Source organism: Camelus dromedarius, chromosome 18 (genome assembly GCF_036321535.1).
Source record: "Camelus dromedarius isolate mCamDro1 chromosome 18, mCamDro1.pat, whole genome shotgun sequence".
Lineage (NCBI taxonomy): Eukaryota > Metazoa > Chordata > Mammalia > Artiodactyla > Camelidae > Camelus > Camelus dromedarius.
Window position 1 is genome coordinate 17,633,240 of NC_087453.1, and position 17,866 is coordinate 17,651,105.

Sequence of the window (17,866 nt, forward strand, 5' to 3'; positions counted from 1 at the left end):
AATACTCTGGTATTTTTAAGTCCATTTCTTCCACTCATAGCCTCCCCATCCCCATCCCACACCAAAAGCAGCCTACACGGTATAGGTTTAGATTTTTGCTGTTGTTGTTAACAGAGGCTGAAAAATTCCTCTTATCATTAAACATTCTTCTACAACAGGAAAAGCCAGTATCTGCCACAGCTGTCAGTCCTTCCACTCTCACTGCAAAATTACTCACTGAGCACAGCATCTTACCTGCTGAGCCCTAGATATGGCCTCAGAATCCTTCTCAACGTAGTATTCCGAGAAAAGACTACCAATCAATCACAGAGAGGGTATTGGAGATTAAGCCTATCTGAAATTCCTATTCCAAATAACATTAAATAGCATTTTAAAAAGCTACATGGTATTCCCTTGTGCAGATGTACCATAATTTATTTTACCAATCCCCCTTTGTCAAACATTCAGATGGTTTTCAATCCCCACCCCCATACTAGATGACACTAGGATGCATATATTCATAATTACTGTGTTAGATAATTCCCAGAAGGGAAGTGCCAACTCAAAGAGTATGCATAACTTAACAGATTTTGATAAATCCCACCAGAAAGGCACCAATAGTGTATGAAGTGCCTGTTTTCCCCCTTGCTCTCTTCAAAAACAGTATTATCTATTTAAAATCCCCTCCAAATGAGATGGGAAATGTAACTTTTCTTAATTTTGCATTTCTGATACCATGATGGTTAAAATTTTGTTAATGTTTACTAGCTATTTGTATTTCTTCTTTGCCCATTTTTATATCAGGGTGCTCATCTTATTTACTGATTTATAAGCACTCAATATATTAAGGAAATTAATCTGTCATACATATGTTGCAAAAAAAGCCATTGAAAAATATCTGCCTTTTAATTTGTACATCGTGCTTTTTGACATAAAGGTTTTTAGTCAATCTTAGCCTTATGATCCCTATTTTACATGTATTCTGAGCAAGGTTTTTTTTTATAGATCAGATCAGATATATTTTATGATGTACTTTCATGTTTATATATATTTAAATGTTTAGGAGAACTAAAACTGAAATTTATTTCAGTACATAATATAGGGCAAAGATCTAACTTAATTTTCTGCAATATCTGGCCAATTGCCCCAATACCATAAACTATCCTTTTTCCACAGATCTGAAGAAATGCTACCTCTATCATACACTAAATTTTAATGTGTACTCTAATCTGTTTATGGGCTTTTCACTCCATTTTATTGATTTGTCTGCAAATGCCTAAGCCAGGATCATACTTCCATATTGTTACAGTATATTTTATGTCTGTTACTGCAAAACACTCTACGTTAGTATTCTTTTTGAATGCTTCCTTGTCTATTCTTACAGGCTTATTATTCTAAGTAAATTTCAAAACTATTTTTGTCAAGACACCCCCCATACCACTTTTTTTAAGGCTCCTTCCACTGTGCTTATAAATAGATTGATTACCTTTTAAATCACCAGTTCCCTAATACCTAAAGTGTGGAGGCCAAATTAGAATCATGGCTTGGAAGGGCTGGTGCAGAATCCAGATATTCCATGGGGCAGTAGATCTTTGAATCTAATGGGCTCAGCAAACCTCTAAGGCCTATTTGCCTTACCAGGGTAGTTTTGTTTTGTTTTGCATTTTAAATCTGATTTTTGGAGAGTGACTTGACAAAAGATTTTTACAGTTCACTAGGAAGAACTGGCAAAGGATACTGGGCACTAAATAGTAATAAACAAAATCATGTTGATTACAAGGAAGAGATTTGGAGACTTCAGTGATAATCAGTGGCTAAATGTCAGCCTGGAGAGAAGCCTCTGGAGGTATCCTGCAGGGCTCCATCCTTAGCCCTGTTTAGATCAACTGTATTATTTTACTGTTAGTTTTTGATCAACAACTTGGGTGAAGATATATAAAAGGCAAACTTAACAAATGTCATATAACACAAAGCTTACAGGACAGTGAACACACAGCTGATAGAATCAGCTCAGAAAATTCCTGTCAGGTAATGATGATGGGCCTAATTTACCAGAAGAAAAGCTACCTAGGATCCACATAGAGCACTGCATTGAACCAAAAAGTCAAATACAAATGCATGGGGCAGGAAAAGATACAGTTTAATAAGAGGGCATCTGTAGAAAGGACTTGTTGGTTTTAGTCAACTGTAACTGCAATACAATCAGACCATGAGCTCTGAGCACTGAGCACGCTCCCTGGTCCACTGGAGAAATTCAGCAGATGCCTGCCAAATGGAGGAGCAAAGGAAAGTAGCTGCTACAAACGCTGCTGCGGTTTTAGGCTGCTTAAAAGAAGACAAGATAGAGTTATGCTGATTAGATAACCCTAAAAGTCTGTGACATCTGTTATGGGAATCCTACTTTAGGAGGGATATGGAAACTAATTCAGGGAAGCAATTGAGATTATAAAGAGTCTAGATATTCTCTCATATAAGAAGGTCTTGAAATTATTTTTCATTCTGAGTTGAAATCTTAAGAGTCAGAGCTACCAAGTGATGACACAGGTTTCTTTGGAAAGTTAGATCCTTGTCACTGGGGGTAATTAATAAAGGGTGATATTTTTTAAAAAATCAAGAATTAGAAGGGAGAAATGGACTGTGTGGACTCTGTGCGCGCCTTTCAGTCCATTCCAACTTTCAAATTCTTCTTCCAAATACACACTCTTAAGTCAGTAATTTTAAGTTTAGACAGTCAGAAAATTACCAAAACAAAACAAGCAGGTCAACTGTGAGCAAGGAAACGTAATAAAAATACTGCTGGGGTCTGGTGTTACATGAATAATGAGGTAAGTGGGAAATGTCTGGAGTTGGGGATGAGAATGACATGGGCCACACCCCCAGTCACATTATTTACTGCCTGTGTAATGATTAGCAGTGTGTCAATAAGCATTTATGGGCACATACTAGGTGCCAGTCACTGTGCTAGGTACTGAGGATATAACAGATAACAAAATAATCCCAGCTGTTAGCGTCATCGAGATCCTAGCATAGAAGAAATAAAAATAATCTATTACAAACAGTTAATTGTAAGGATATCTGACGCTCCCCAGGAAAATTGCCTTTGGAACACAGAGCACGGGGCTCCAACCTGGTCAAGGGAAACAAAGAATGTTAACTAACCTGTCTCTAAAACTCAACTTCCTTCATCTCCCTAGCTGAATTATAGGGAGGACTAAAAGATAATAAAGTGCCTAATGACTGTTGACACATAGTGGGTAATCAACAAATAAGGTACCCTCAAGCTTGCTATGCTATAACAAAGAAAATTCTTCTCTTTTTGCTCACAAAGTATAAGTCTACTCATTTAAAGCACACACTCCAGCATCTGCAGAGGGCTGTCTAGGGATTCGGCATATCTTTAGCAACAGATGACTCACAGCTGGGGGAAAGGATCAAGCTAGAGGTCAGTGGGAAAGCAAGAGCAACATATTAAAACAGTAACCCAGGCTGCGATGGGGTCACTGATTCCATCTGGTATGACGGGGAATATTCTGCTGGCCTGCCCACGTACATTTGCTTCAGACCAGCAGGATGTTCTCCTTCAACCAGAAGAGTGAATTTTAGCAAATGACCAGCAACGTTCAAAAATATGATAAAAGCAACAGAGATTTCTGCAATCACAAAACCAGCTATTAAGTACACAGAGAACATGATGCTACCTACACCCAGCCAAATCAGTAGTTCTCACCAGAGTGTGGCCCTGGGAGTTGCAGGGTCAGGGTGGAAGGTGGTTGGAGATCCTTTCAGAGGTCTATAAGATCAAAACTATTTTTTTATAATAACTCCAAAACATTATTTGTCTTCTTCACTCTCATTCTCTCAAGAATGTATGGCGGAGTTTTGCAGAGGACTATTCAACATGTGATGATATCACTGCCCTAATGGCTAATGAAATATGCACTAGAATTTTCTAGGATAAGCACTTTGGAGTACTCAATAATTTAAGAGCACAAAGGGGTCCTGAGATTAAAAAATTTGAGAACCACTAAACTAAATAATTTTGCCCCTGCAAAAATGAAGAGAAAAACTACTAAAGGACTTACTAGGGAAAGAGCGCACTCTACTTGATGTGATGTTTGGGAGAAAGATCACAGTGCAAAGCAGAGGATGCATAAGGAGAATTGTCAATTGAATCTGAAATGCAGCCAAATGAAGAGAGGCATTTTTGGGTATGCAATCAAAATGACAATTGCATATATGGGAAAATAAATTTGAATGTTTCTGATCTCAACCGGAAAGTTTCATTCAAATACGCTCTAGCAATTTTCATCTTAATTGCACTTCGCTGGTCTAGAGAATTATAGAAGACACTGCACAAGTAAGAATTCAAGAACTCAAGGTTAAAACACAATGTAGTTTCCTAACTGCTTTTGGACATTAAAAAAAAAAGTTCTTTATGCATGATTTCAATTTTCAAATGTTTCAATTTAAAAACGAAGATGGTATATAAATTTTGTCTGAATGGAAAACGCTGTTGATTTGTTTAAAATAAAATAACATTTTTTAGAAACCAGTTCAAGAATTGTAACATTAGAGAATCTGTGGTACCTAAGATGTAGATGGTGAACATAAGCTGCAGAAACTCATTGCTCTGAAAAGTGACAGAAGTATGTCTACCAAGTGGGCAAAGGCAATGTTGGCATCCCAAGAAGTAAATTCAGTTTTTTAAATTTCCAGTGTCATCAACCTATGGCATAGCTTCCTTATAATGTATCCTTAGGTTCCAAGCAATGGGGATATAGTAAAGATAACATCAACTGTATAAGATCTCTCATGTTTACTGAGTACCTACAGTATGGCAGGAACTGTCCTAGGTACTACAGAGATAAACAAGAGACAATCCACCTCCTAAAAGGAACAGAGTCTAATGCAGCAAGACCCCTGAGTAAAGAAATAACAATAAAACAAATGGCAAAGATGTTAAAGACAGATCGCATTCATTGTAGGCAATAACATAGGAAAAGAGATCTGCTTGTGAGAGAATTAAAGGCTATAATGGGGAATTTGGCAGTAGCTGTCAAAGTTTAAAATGCACATGCCCTTTAATCTGGGAATTCAACATTTACGTATGTATCCCACAGAAATACATGTACACTAAGACACATGTACAGGGAGGTTCACTGCAGCATTGTTCATAAAAGTCAATATTTAAAAAAACCAAATGTCCATCTATAGAAAAATGATAAATAAGTCATAATATATCCAAACCATGAAATACTATTCACTAGTCACAAAACATAAGGTCAATATGCACGTACTAACAGTGAGAGATCTTCTGTTACGTGACCAAAAAAAATCAAGGTGTAGAATACGTACAGTATGATTTATGCAGGAAAAAAATTGCATATTTACATATATATGTAAATCAACATACAGAAAACAATCTAAAAGGATACTCACAGAAGTGTTCACAGGCGCTATCTTTAGGTGAGGGAATGGGAAGGGGGTGCAGTGAAAGAGAGCTTTCATTTTTTATTCTACTTTTGCCCTGTTGGTATTTCTTATGATAATCTATTCATGTACTACTTTATAATCAAACACACACACATGCACACACACAGGGCAGTATGACAAGCACAACCACTGTATGGTGGAGAGCAACACAAAACCTGATAGGACTCTGGTGTTGGGAGAAGTGAGTTCTGATCTAGCTACTCCTACTGTCAAAGAGGGCTGTGGCCCTGGGTCCAGTAACCGGGTTCTCCTCCCTCTACCTCCCTCCTCACCTACAGTACAGAGAGAACACAGTGGACCATGTTAGCCTTACCAGGTTGCTGGGAGAACTGGAAGCCCTCTGATACCTCTGTGCCTTTGTTCATGCAAGTTACACTGCCTGCCATGCCTGTCCATGTTCTTTTCTGCCTAGTAAAAATCAGAATCACTCTTCAAGGCCCAGCTCTTCTGTGAAGCCCTCTATAGCCTCCACCTTGGTATTCACTGCTTCTCCCTCTTTGCTCCCACAGTACTCTGTTTGTATTCCTTTTAAAGTGTACTGCCTTCTACCATGCACTTATAGTCAGTCTCCCTAGTAACCTATAAACTTGAGCGCAAAGACTACTATTCAACTCTTAATTGCCTAGGGGCCTTGGGCATATTAAGATTCATTAAAAGTGTATTTCCTGGGAGGGAGAAAGACAGGGAGGGAAAGAGAGATTTAGGACATTAAAATCTGTAAAATTATGAAAATTCCTTTACTTAGGATTCAAAACTGATTGAAAGCTATCAGATTCCTTATTATAGCACTTCAGAGTGCACTGAGGAGCTGAGACAGTAACAACCATACTAATTATCATTTCATGAGCACTTACTATGTGTCAGGTATTGAGCTAAACACTTATCCTTATTCTCATTTATTCTTCACAACAACTCTGTGATGGAGATACTATTTCTTTATACAGATGAGACACCTGAGGCTAAGAAAGGAGAAGTGACTTATTCAAGGTCCTGTGGGAGTTACACCCCTATCTGTCTAACCCCAAAGCCTTTGACATTGGACATTTTCTCAACGGTAAAGCTATCACTAACGGCAGCCACGGTCAGTTTTCTTTGGGCCTTGAAAAGAATAACACAGAAAAGACTTAACAGGCCTCACCTTTAGAAGGGCCTGGTCCTAGGCTGTCATTTGGGAGCCTGACTTTTGAAACGTTCCCTAAGTGATAATGTTTTGCTCCTCTGGGGCACTGAACATCTGCTTTCCTTCTCAGTCTGGAATTCTGGTAGTTGTTGCTGGCAGAGAATGCCATGATCTGTCTTCAATAAATACCCCGGCCTCAGAGTCTCAAATGGGCTCCCGTAAACAGAAACACTGCACATGTGATGATGTATTTCACTGACAGAGAAAGGTACACATCTGCCCGACCCCTCCCAGTGGAAGGGAGCACACACAGGAAGCCTGTACGTGAATTTCTCCAGACCTCCTGACATGTCTTTTCCCCCCCTGATCCTACTGTGTACCCTTGAGCACCACTGACTCTGAGTCCTGTGAGTACTTCTAGTGATTTCCCAAACATGTGGGTCATTCTGGGACTCCTGACCCAAATCACAAAAACCAAAGTAGACAAAACACACAAAGAGCAAAACAAAAACAGCAAACACAAAACCTCAGAGGAGAAAGAATATCAGCAAAACATTGCCTTACTTCTCTGGATTGTCTGGAAACTTGATCCGCAGCTCTTGGTTTTTATATGATCTTTTTTCAAACGTAAGGATCATTTTCTTCACCGAGCTTTCATCCAATGGTTCTTCCTGGTGTAAAGGGACAAATGCAACGATTTCAGTCCAAAGAATTTCTTCTTCACTAATCACTACTTCTTTCTCGTGGCTCTTACATACCATTTTGTCACTCACCTTTCTAAGTTAAGTGCACAGTACATACTTTATCCCCCCCATTAGAATGAGGATTAAGAGTCTACATCATAGGCTACTTTGTATCATCACTCTGTGTGTCACATTTACCACAGGACATTCAGCTTAAGGTGTTAAAAACTCACTCATTCAACAAGTATCTCTTAAGCATACAATATGGCATGGAGGAAGCAACAATATTAAATAAACATTATTTATCTCGTCCTTCACATTTGTTGTATAGCTAAGATAACAGAGGTTTAAAAGAACTCGTTCAAGGTCAAACCCTGAGTCAGTGACAGTGGCCCTCAATCTTTTCCCCACAACGGGTCAGCAAACTATGGTCCACAGGCCAAAGTCAATTTACTGCCTATTTTGGTACAGCACAAGAGAAGAATGGTCTCTGCAATAGTCACTGCTTCGTGTTTCTTACACATTACTGCATCTGGTCCTTACTAGCTGCTAAGAAGGGAATCAGACAGGTTCCTGGAATCCTGATAATAACAATAAGAATTTAGTAACCTTGCTTAGAGAAAGCATAAAAAAACTAGTAGACCATACAGAGTTTTCCTACTTCATAAACTAGAAGAATACCTACAAAGGTAAATAAAACGAATTTTTGAAAACAGAATCATTTCCTCCCCAAAAAATCTATGCTAAAATTTCAGAAATATTTTCTCAGTATATTTTCCATTTCAAACTAATGTGCTGTAATGCACTCTGCCTCTTTAACACTCTCTCAATCCCTAGCTTCATAGCTTTGTAGTCGCTGACGATAATTCACACCTAAAAGCAATAAAGAAACTACTATTAAGAGAACTGGAAATAGACTCTTTTGGAAAGCATTGAATCATTCCATAATTTTTTAAATACCCAAAAATGTTAGTTATTATTTGATTAAATTTCAATTTTTATACATTGGGCTTTTAAGTGGGAGATACCTATAAATTCATTTTGGGCATGACATGTTTCTTAGATTTTATCAATGACTTCTGGACCCTGAGGTACTTTGTTGGACCACCACCCACTTCCCAGTGTCTACAGCTTTAAAGAGAGCTTCCCTGACATGGCAAAAACTGAAATTATTGCCATGGCTCAGTCAGGACTCAGAGTTTAGCTTCACCACATACTAGCCACATGGCATATGTTACTTGGGTGAATATAATCCTCAAACCCTCACCAAGACTAATTGATTCCACCTCATAAGTCGTTCCTGAGTTCATCTATTTAGCACTTAGAATAAAATCCCAAATCTTTCACATGACCTATATGAGAAACATCTGGCAGGATCTGGCCCAGATAATCTCTCCAACCCCAAACCCCTGCTGGCAGCCCATGTCTACTTGTTCACTGCTGACTCTCCAGTACCCATTAGAGTGCCTGGAACATAGCAGGCATCAAACGAAGATCTGTTGAAGGAAAGAGGCAGAAAGAGAGGGGAAAAACATCACCTGTATCTTTCAAGGTCATAGAGATGGCCTAAAGTGATGAGGTACGTAAAACTGTTTTATAAACCACATGACACTATATTAAGGTAAGCTATTATTGTTACTATTCGCAGTATTGCTAATGTATCCAACTTACAGCTGGGATTTAACTAAAATAATCTAAATTTCTAGGAAAGGGTAAAATCACTTTCAAGAAACCTCAATATCCACAGTTTTTCTTTCCCTTAGCTAACATCCTGCCAACCCTGTAGAAAAAACCCTTATTAGTGTTAATAATACAGCTCTCTTAGGATTCCCAAAGTCTTAGCCTCTCCAGGGTTTGGCCTTCCCTCCTTTAATTTCTCTCCAACACTGGGGAAAAACGGAATTATCAGTCTTCGTCATCAGCCACAGCAGTATCTCCAATAGCTCAATGTCAGAAACCAGAGGGAGATTTCAGAAAGATGAATGCTGGTGATGTAGCACAAAAAGGACAATAATATTTTACAAGTTCACGTGACTTTACAGGGGCAAACATCACTTGTTTTTCATCAAATGGGACTTTGGTGGCAGTGAGAAAATAACTCCTGGACTTGTAGCCCTCCATGTGTCATTTTTACAAAGCGATCTCTTTTTCCCTGTCCCTTAACAGAAGGACTGGTCCCACACTGCATTTCTGTCTCCCGGGCTAGAAACCATTTACCCATGACAGCTACTATCCTAATCCTCCAGTATCAGGCTTGCCCGACACGGGAATTATACCTGCCAATTAACTGCTGCTGCAGGGCTAACAGATTGAGCAGAAGCTAGTGAGGAGGGAGGGAGGGAGGGAGAGGGAGAGAGGATGTGCTACACACACTGTTTGTCTAAGGCTGGCAGCGTTGCTGCCCTCGGGAGGAAATTCAGGACTGTCTCCCACCAAAGTGTCCCCATCTTTTAGGGGCAGACCCCGAAACTGGCACTGGTACAAATCCTAATGAGGAGAGTTATTATTATAACATAGTAAAGACCTTTTTGGAATATGAATCAATTTTTTTTCTTCTCAAATTCACACTCCAGCTTCATTTTTTAAATCCAAACTTAGCATCGTGTCTTTGAGGGAACCAAAAAACAGCTGGCTCTTAAGAATCTATTTCCATAATTCATATTGAACAAAATGCCAGGGTGAAATAACATACAAGCTAACACTTAAGGATTTAAAAAGACACAAAGGTAAGGTCATTTTATTTTTAATCACTGATATTTCACATTATTCTTTTCAGCTTCATTCATTTATTCATTCAATAAATATTTGTTAAGGGCCCAGAGCTTGGCATTGCTCTGAATGCTAGAAATACAGCTGTGAACAAAACAGAGCCAGTCCCTGTTTTCGAAGGAGGTCGAAGAGAGGACAAAGAATGAGTAAAGTAAACAAACAGGGATTTCAGGTCATGGTAAGTGCTGTGAAGACAATATACAGAATAAAGTGATGAGAGCATGAGAGAATGACTTGCAGGGCTACCTCGGAGACAGGAAAGACTTCTCTGAGGAGGAAACATCTGAACTAAGACCTGAATGAGAAGAAGCCAGCCATGCAAAGCATTAGGGGGAAGAAGAGCATCCCAGCAGAGGGCACAGAAGTAAAAAGGTCCAGAGGCAGGAAGGAGTGCAAAGGCCCTAAGACACCCTGAGGAAGGGCAAACAGAAAGCACCTTAGGCATCTCTTTCTCTAAACTGTATTTTTCCAGTCACACCTAAATACCTAATCCCTTAGCTCCTTGAGTTTCTTCAACTTTGTTGCCTTGCTAAGGCCATTTCAACTGCCTAAAGAGCCTTTCTCCCACTTGTTTGATAAAATTCTACTCCTCTTTCAAAGACTACTGGCTATACTTAAACATGTAGGTGCCCTCTCTGTGTCCTCAGTACAGACCAGGAAGCCACCCTGACCCTCCTCAGTCAATACCAATAGGCCCACATTTCAGTGCTTGGGCCTTGATTATAACACATAATCCAGAATAATTTAAAACCTCTATCTGTAAGGTTCTTTACACTTTGCAAAATGCTTTCCCCACTTCATTATTCCACTTAACCTTCATGTCAACACTGAAAAAGGTATTCTTCACCCCATTTTACAGATTAAACTGGGAAGCTCAGAGAAATTAAGTATTTAGCCCAAAATTACACTCTATAGATACTGTGTCGGGGCCAAGCACCTCAGCTCCCAGCTTACCTCTTCCTCTTCCTCCTCACCCTCTCTGTCAATAATCTGAAGCAGCCTTTTTTTGTCATCATCTGCTTCTTCTACCACAGTCATTTCCTCCTCCCGGTAGCGGCCACGCTCTCGAGCACCAGCCTGTCTCCGACGCATTTTCAGCTCTTCCTCTTCATCATCCCGGGGACGTTTTGTGCCCCTGTTGGGCTAAGAAAGAGAAAGAAGAAATACAGGATTTTAAAGCTGGAAAAGACATAGAAAGGCATACATAGTAAACATTCTTAAAGCTTTCAAGAATTCCCCGACTGAAAAGTACCATAGCATACAGTTTCTCCCACAAAATGGAGTAAAGTTCTAAGTGGTTATTTTTTACACCCTTAATGATTCTATAAATACAAGATTAAAGTCACCTACAAAGCAGCTGGCTTTTATTTCTGACAGAATTTTTTCAATAATCCAAAGCTTATCACTTCACCAAAGTTCCTGTATATACAGAAATCCCAGGGAACAAAGCCACTTAGAGATGGGGATGCCAGGTTAGGCTCAATTTACTAGTTAGGACACAATCCCCAACACCAATCCCTCAGTATGTGGTTTTAATTCAGGTCTAAGAAAGATTATAGTCACTCACAAGTAGTTTAAACAGAGAATATTACATATTGTAACTTCTGAGGGTCTACAACACACTAAATTCCTACTTTACAGAAGAGATAGTAAGGCCCAGAGGTCAAGTATAATCCAAGGTCACAAAACCAGCAACAGCACTGAAATCAGAACTGGGACTTCCTGACTCCTAGCCCAGGGCTTTTCCCACCATACTGTCAGGACCTCATTTTGCCTTTGACAGTGCAGTCCATGGAGGAGTTCTTACAACTGCTTGCCATTAAATTGGAATAAAACAGGGTACTACTGAAATGGGCCTCAGGGCTGAGGAGGAACAGACACCAACAGCCCAACTGCACCAGTCAGCTTGGATTACCACTCTGCAACTTTGGGCATGTCATTTAACCTCTCCAAGCCTCAGTGTCCTCATCTACAAGTGGAGATTATAACACTTTTCTCTGTGAATTTAAAAAAAAAGATGCTTTTATGTGTGTGTTTTTAACCATGTTTTCAGCTCTACTGAAATATAACTGACATATAAGATTGTGTAAGTTTAAGGTATTACAAAATGATGATCTGACTCACACATATTGAGAAATGATTCATCACCTCACGTAAGTACCTTTTTCTTTTTCTTTTCTCTTTTTGATGGTTGAGAACTTAAGATCTTAGCAACTTTCAAGCATATAATACAGTATTATTAACTACAGTCACTCTGCTATACATTAGATCCCCAGAACTCATAACTGGAAGTTTGTACCAGTTTAGTGAAAGAACCTAAACTGGAACAGTACTAAACAAATACATAAAATTATTACCATGAGTTAGTTAATCCATATGATTCTGTCTTCCCCAACACAAAACATCTGTGTTAGGCTCTTCAATGAGCTCTTCTTTATCTGTTATAATAACTGCACACGCCAACAGTGTGCTAGTTGCAATGTGGTATGTTACTATCAAAATGAACAAAGTGCCACATTCACTACCAACCGGCTAAGTTGTTTGGTGATAACAGACAAATTCCTACGATAGTTACTCATCTCACCTTGTGACTTAGAGCCCACCCTGTTACTGCACTCTGCTGTCCCAGTGGTGCAAATTCATTCCCCTCTATATTCTTGCACCCTGCTGCTTCCACATACCAGGTGCTTCAGTAAGTCTAAGCATATGACATTGCTTAGAAAACTCACATTAGACAATTTGGTTTGTGAGGTACCACCTGCTATTTTTCACTCTGTTCCTAAGTCTCCCTGGGGTAGATTATGATTTCATATGCTCATACTCTATTTCCATAAATACAAAATTACAAAAATCTATTTTCATCATTACTGGTCTCCACTTTAAAAAGAAGAAGAAGAAAAAGAAAAAAGAAATCAACATGCCAGTAACCATAGAGTACAAGAAAAAGGAGGTGGTGGTTTTCCCGTGAGAAGGGGAAGGAGGAAGCTTACTCCTAAAGGAGGACAGGCTTCAAACTAGGAATGTGTAGCGCCCCAGCAGGTAAGGAACTTCAGCCCCCTGGGAGCGTTAATTCTTTCAGGCTCATAAAACAAGTCCTGCTGTGGTTCTGATTAGCGTGAGCCTGCTGCACCAGCCAAGTCAGAGCATGAGCTCCACAGTTCTCTGCGGAAAGGAGGTTTCTGGATTGTTTATCACAGGGCAGAGAGAAAAGGCAGTGGACCACAATTAAAAGGAGAAAACTAAATACTGCCATAGTTAAGAAATGCAAAATAGAACAATGGCAATGTCTCTTTTGAACACATCTTCCAATCCACTTCTGCAAAGCAAACATTTCAGAGGTTGGGGAGGAGATTTGTTTTTACCCCTAATAACAATTTCCACAGAAATAGCACTTCCCTTCTGCAGAACTTACAGTACTTCTTTCAATCTTCATCACATCTCTGGGGATGAGAAGAAGTTAACAGTTCTATTTTATAAGCAGGGAGACAGGATGCCTGAGATCCTTTAATAAACTCTTGGGAAGATAACCCGGTGCCTTCTAAAAGTTGAAACTGATCTCTGGGAAGCTTGTCAATCTACCATGATTCCAGGACCTAACTGAGACAGATCTGGAGGACTTTCAGGCAAAAACATATACCTATAAACATAAGTCATACAAGACCCTGGCCAAGCTAAAACAATATTGTTAAACTACTCAGTGAACAAATAATTTATTAAAGAATTGAAGGCTTGAAGGATCCTCAAGCAATCATCCTGGCCCAGTACCAGTCCCCAGCTTCCCTTAGGGTAGTGTCTAAATGGGAACACAGGGACAAGGCCAGAATGGATTTTCAAGACAAGGACAGCTTTGCCAATCTTTATGAGTAGGCTAAGCACATCCATAAGAGGGCAGCCTTTAGGTTCACCCACTGTATCTCCAACCTCCTTTCCTCTCACACAGGGTATTCAGCTTTAGCTCCTCGCGTGGAGGACAACTCGGTGGCAGAGCACAGCAGCACCCACTGGGATGCTGTGACAGGGCTCCTTCACCAACATATCCGCCCCCATCTCCCTGTCCAACAGGTGGATAAGCTGTCCAAAGGTCCTGATATATTTTATTTCAGCATTTTTCTCTCCCAAGGCAAAATTTCAAGAACTTGTTCTTTCCTTCTCTTCTCAACCCTCAATTCTCTCTTTTTCAGATACTAACACTCCAAATAGAGAAATTTCTACTCACTTCTGAATTTTGACCATTTTGAACAATAAAGGTTAAAATTCATTTCTTTAACAAATACATATTAAGTGCCAACTATATATAAGGTACTGTGCTGGTGACTGGGGACATACGTGTAAATAAAACAAACATTGCTTTGCTATCAAGGGGCTTAACAGTATAGGACATGGCAGTCCAATCAAAATACAATGCAAGCTACAGATGTAATTTTAAATTTTTTAGCAGCCAAATTTTAAAAAGTAAAAAGGAAATTAATTTTAAAAATATATTTTATTTAATCTAATATATCTAAAATATTATCACTTCAACATGTAATCAATATAAAAAATTACTAATAAGGTATTTTACTTTTTTTTATACTAAGTCTTTGGAATCTGGTAGATGTATTTTACACTTATAGTGTATCCCAACACAGACCTAGCCCCATTTCACGTGCCCACAGCCCTGTGCAGCTAGTGGCTACAACACTAGACATCCCAGGTCCAGAGAATTTTCATCTAAGGGCTTCCTGTTTTCTGATAATGTCAAAATGAAACTGGCTTTCTGGCAACATTGAATGAAATATAGATTCACATAAAGCTGAAGTTCTATTTGTGAAAGATCCCTATTAAAAACTCTGAAGCTAACCTAGAAGTAAACTTTTAAATTATATTTACCAATATTCACCACTGAGAGAGAGATCAGTTATACAAAACAAAGCAAGAATACAGAAGTGGGGAAAAACCTAGGAGCTGTCAAACTGATGCTCCGTATCCGGAAAGGAGTTGTAACACTCAAAGCCGGTCAGAGAGGCCAACAGCTCGGGCCTGAGCGCTCCTTGCATCTTACACAACCAGTCCCAAGAGGATTAAGCTGTTCTTACCAGTCACCTTTGGAGATTAATTTGTTTTGGTATCTGAAAAGTGTTTGGAATCCCTCAAAATGAAGGAATGACAAAAGAAACTGTTCTTAATAAAGTCATTTCTCTGCTTCTGCTGCCCACAGCAGAAAAATGATTAACTCTTAACTTCTGATGTACTAGGATATCAGCCTTTAAGGATTTTTACAATCTTCTACATTCCTCACCTTACTCCCAACAGGTGGTGAGTGAAATAAATGCTCATGAAGCATTTGCCACCATCCAGTGACATAGCTAGTACCCTTTCTAGGCTACATAGATTCCCACTTGCTCAAAGCTTATAGGAAGCTCCAAGAATATATATATAAAATGCCTTTACTTTCCAAAAATCTTGAAGCCTAGTGTGTGTGTGTGTATGTGTGTGTGTGTGTGTGTGTGTGTGTGTGAGTATGTGTGTGTGAGACAGAGAGAGAGAGAGAGAGAGAGATGATATACATATACTCATCCCCCTGGAAATAGAAATCACGACATCTCCACGAAAACTTTGGAAAAAAACAACTAAATTAGCAATCTGCCTAGGATACTCCCTGAATACTCAGACAATATCCAACCTAAGCTTTAGGTTTCATTTCTCTCTCTCTTTCTTTCTCCTTCTCTCTCTCTCTTTTTAATTAAAAAGCAATGAGAAGCTGTAGCTGTAATGAGGGGCTATGGGAAAATGTAGTTATATTGGGCTCAAAGTAATGTACCATAGGAAGAGGCTACATCACCAGAACGAATCCTAAATTAAAACTCCACTATGAAACCAACTCCATTTCCTCTGAGCATGCAATCTATATTATCACATTTATGGTCTGTCTCGACCTCAATTAGACTTGGGGTGGGGGGAAGAAAGGGGACTTCTATAATAAGCAATAATGGTATCATTATGATAAATTATGAAAACACACAGTGCAATTATTAATGTGAAGAGCACATTTGTACCAGGATATGGCAGTGTAGATATGCACTATGGAGGGAACTTCTAAATATAGCTCAACGTTCCAAGTTACCCAGCTAAGAAATGGAGTAACTTTCGTAAAATGTACTTTCATGTTAACGGAAGAAAAAGTATGTTCAATTTTATAAAAGAAATGGAAAACGTCAAAGGAAATCTTCTACAACTTTATAACCAACCAAGAATTCTTCACCTAGCACCAAGAAGGTCACATATCTTCAAAAAAATGCCTTTCAAGTTGGGGCATGAAGTGCTGTTTCCTAAATATCAAACAATAGGAAAGACTCAAATTTGAGCTGAAACAGATAATCTAGTTTATCCCTCTCTTTATAGAAATAGGGGAATCTGAGCTTGGTAGGTTTAAGCAACTTGTCTGTGGTGGAGAATAATGTAAGGCTTCTAATTCCCAACATAGCGCTCTTCCTTCTTCGCCACAGTAACGAGTCACTCCTAACCTGTCTGCAATGGTCATATGCTATCTGGAGAATGAGTTTTGGAGTCAGATTTTCCTAAATTCAAATCCTGGTCCCTCCACTGGGCAGCCCTGAAAAGTAACTTACCCATTCCAGGCTTGAGTTTTCTCAGTCTATAAACTAGGAACGACCACCACTTTCACACAGACATTTATGTATATATGTATTTATGCACATAAAGGCCAATGTTACAAAGTGCTGATCACAGTTTAGCCCACAGAAGACAATACATTTATCTGTCTTTGACACACCTGACTCAAAACCAAAGAACCTCAAGGTTAAGGGTGTTCACCATTAATGGGTTTTAAAATGAGGATTCCTTTTTTAATGTCACAATATTTGATAGACCCCACCCACAGCTGCACTTTTTAGTATCCAATGATTGAGACAAGACACAATGACAACAAATTGATTTCTATGTATTTGGTAATACTTTTCATTGAATTTGTGTTTCTAATTGCCACGTTTATGAGGGAGAAGACAGAAACAGAGAGACTAATTGATTTTGAGAGACTGAGATTCATTCTACAGAAAATGCTTGTGTCATCTAAATTCACAACCTCTTGCAATAATTCTGAGGCACTAGACAATTCAGACTTTAGGAACCCTTGATTTAACTCAGTCATCTTTCCGAGGTTTGAAACCCCTTTAAAACATTTCTGCTAGGCATACGCTGAACCTTTCCTAACACTTTCAGTGACCAGAAACTAAACCTCCCTAAATTGTGCCCCTTCCATCTCTCAGTCACTCAGAGAGTTTATTAAAGAGAAACCTTTCAACCTACAATTTTCTTCCATAGATTCCAATCTTTCTCCTTAAAGCAATATAAAGTAGGTTTAGTCTCACTCTCACATTAAAAAAATTTTTTTTTATTATTTTAAGACAGTAATACGATTTCATTCTTCCTCTCTCATTACCTTTTCTTTTTCAGAATAAACACTTCTGATATGGGGGAGAAGTGTGCATGTAACACAGAAAAGAAAGGGAAGTATACACATAATTAAATTCCTTTCTACCATTATTTTGGGATTTCATAATTTTAAAGCTTTCTGATTCCTCTTCAGATAATTAGACATATGGAATGTCACAAACCCAAGCTTGTGGACGAATTGGTCTAACCAATTTGAAACGTTCAGAAATCATCTGCTGTTAACCTCACCTGATTACATTTTGTCAGAATGAAAAGGAGTTTTCAAACATTCATTTTTACCAGATGGTAGTGAGTGGCCTGACCCAGAAGTTACAGATGAGCTGCAGTAATGAGTTTTCCCTTGCCTTTGTTGGCTGCACATTCACTGGTG

The 17,866-nt window shown here is 39.0% G+C and overlaps 1 protein-coding gene across 2 annotated transcripts in view; it reads right to left on the reverse strand.

Moving 5' to 3' along the window:
* The window catches only part of CTNNBL1 (catenin beta like 1), a 143,842-nt gene that overhangs the window by 104,110 nt on the left and 21,866 nt on the right, over positions 1-17,866 (reverse strand). For both annotated transcript variants that reach the window (XM_064475700.1, XM_064475699.1), the window contains exons 2-3: positions 10,999-11,187; positions 7,157-7,263 (exon numbers count right to left, since the gene is read on the reverse strand). In XM_064475700.1, the coding sequence (XP_064331770.1) occupies positions 7,157-7,263; positions 10,999-11,187 (296 nt within the window). The remainder of the gene's footprint in view (positions 1-7,156; positions 7,264-10,998; positions 11,188-17,866) is intronic.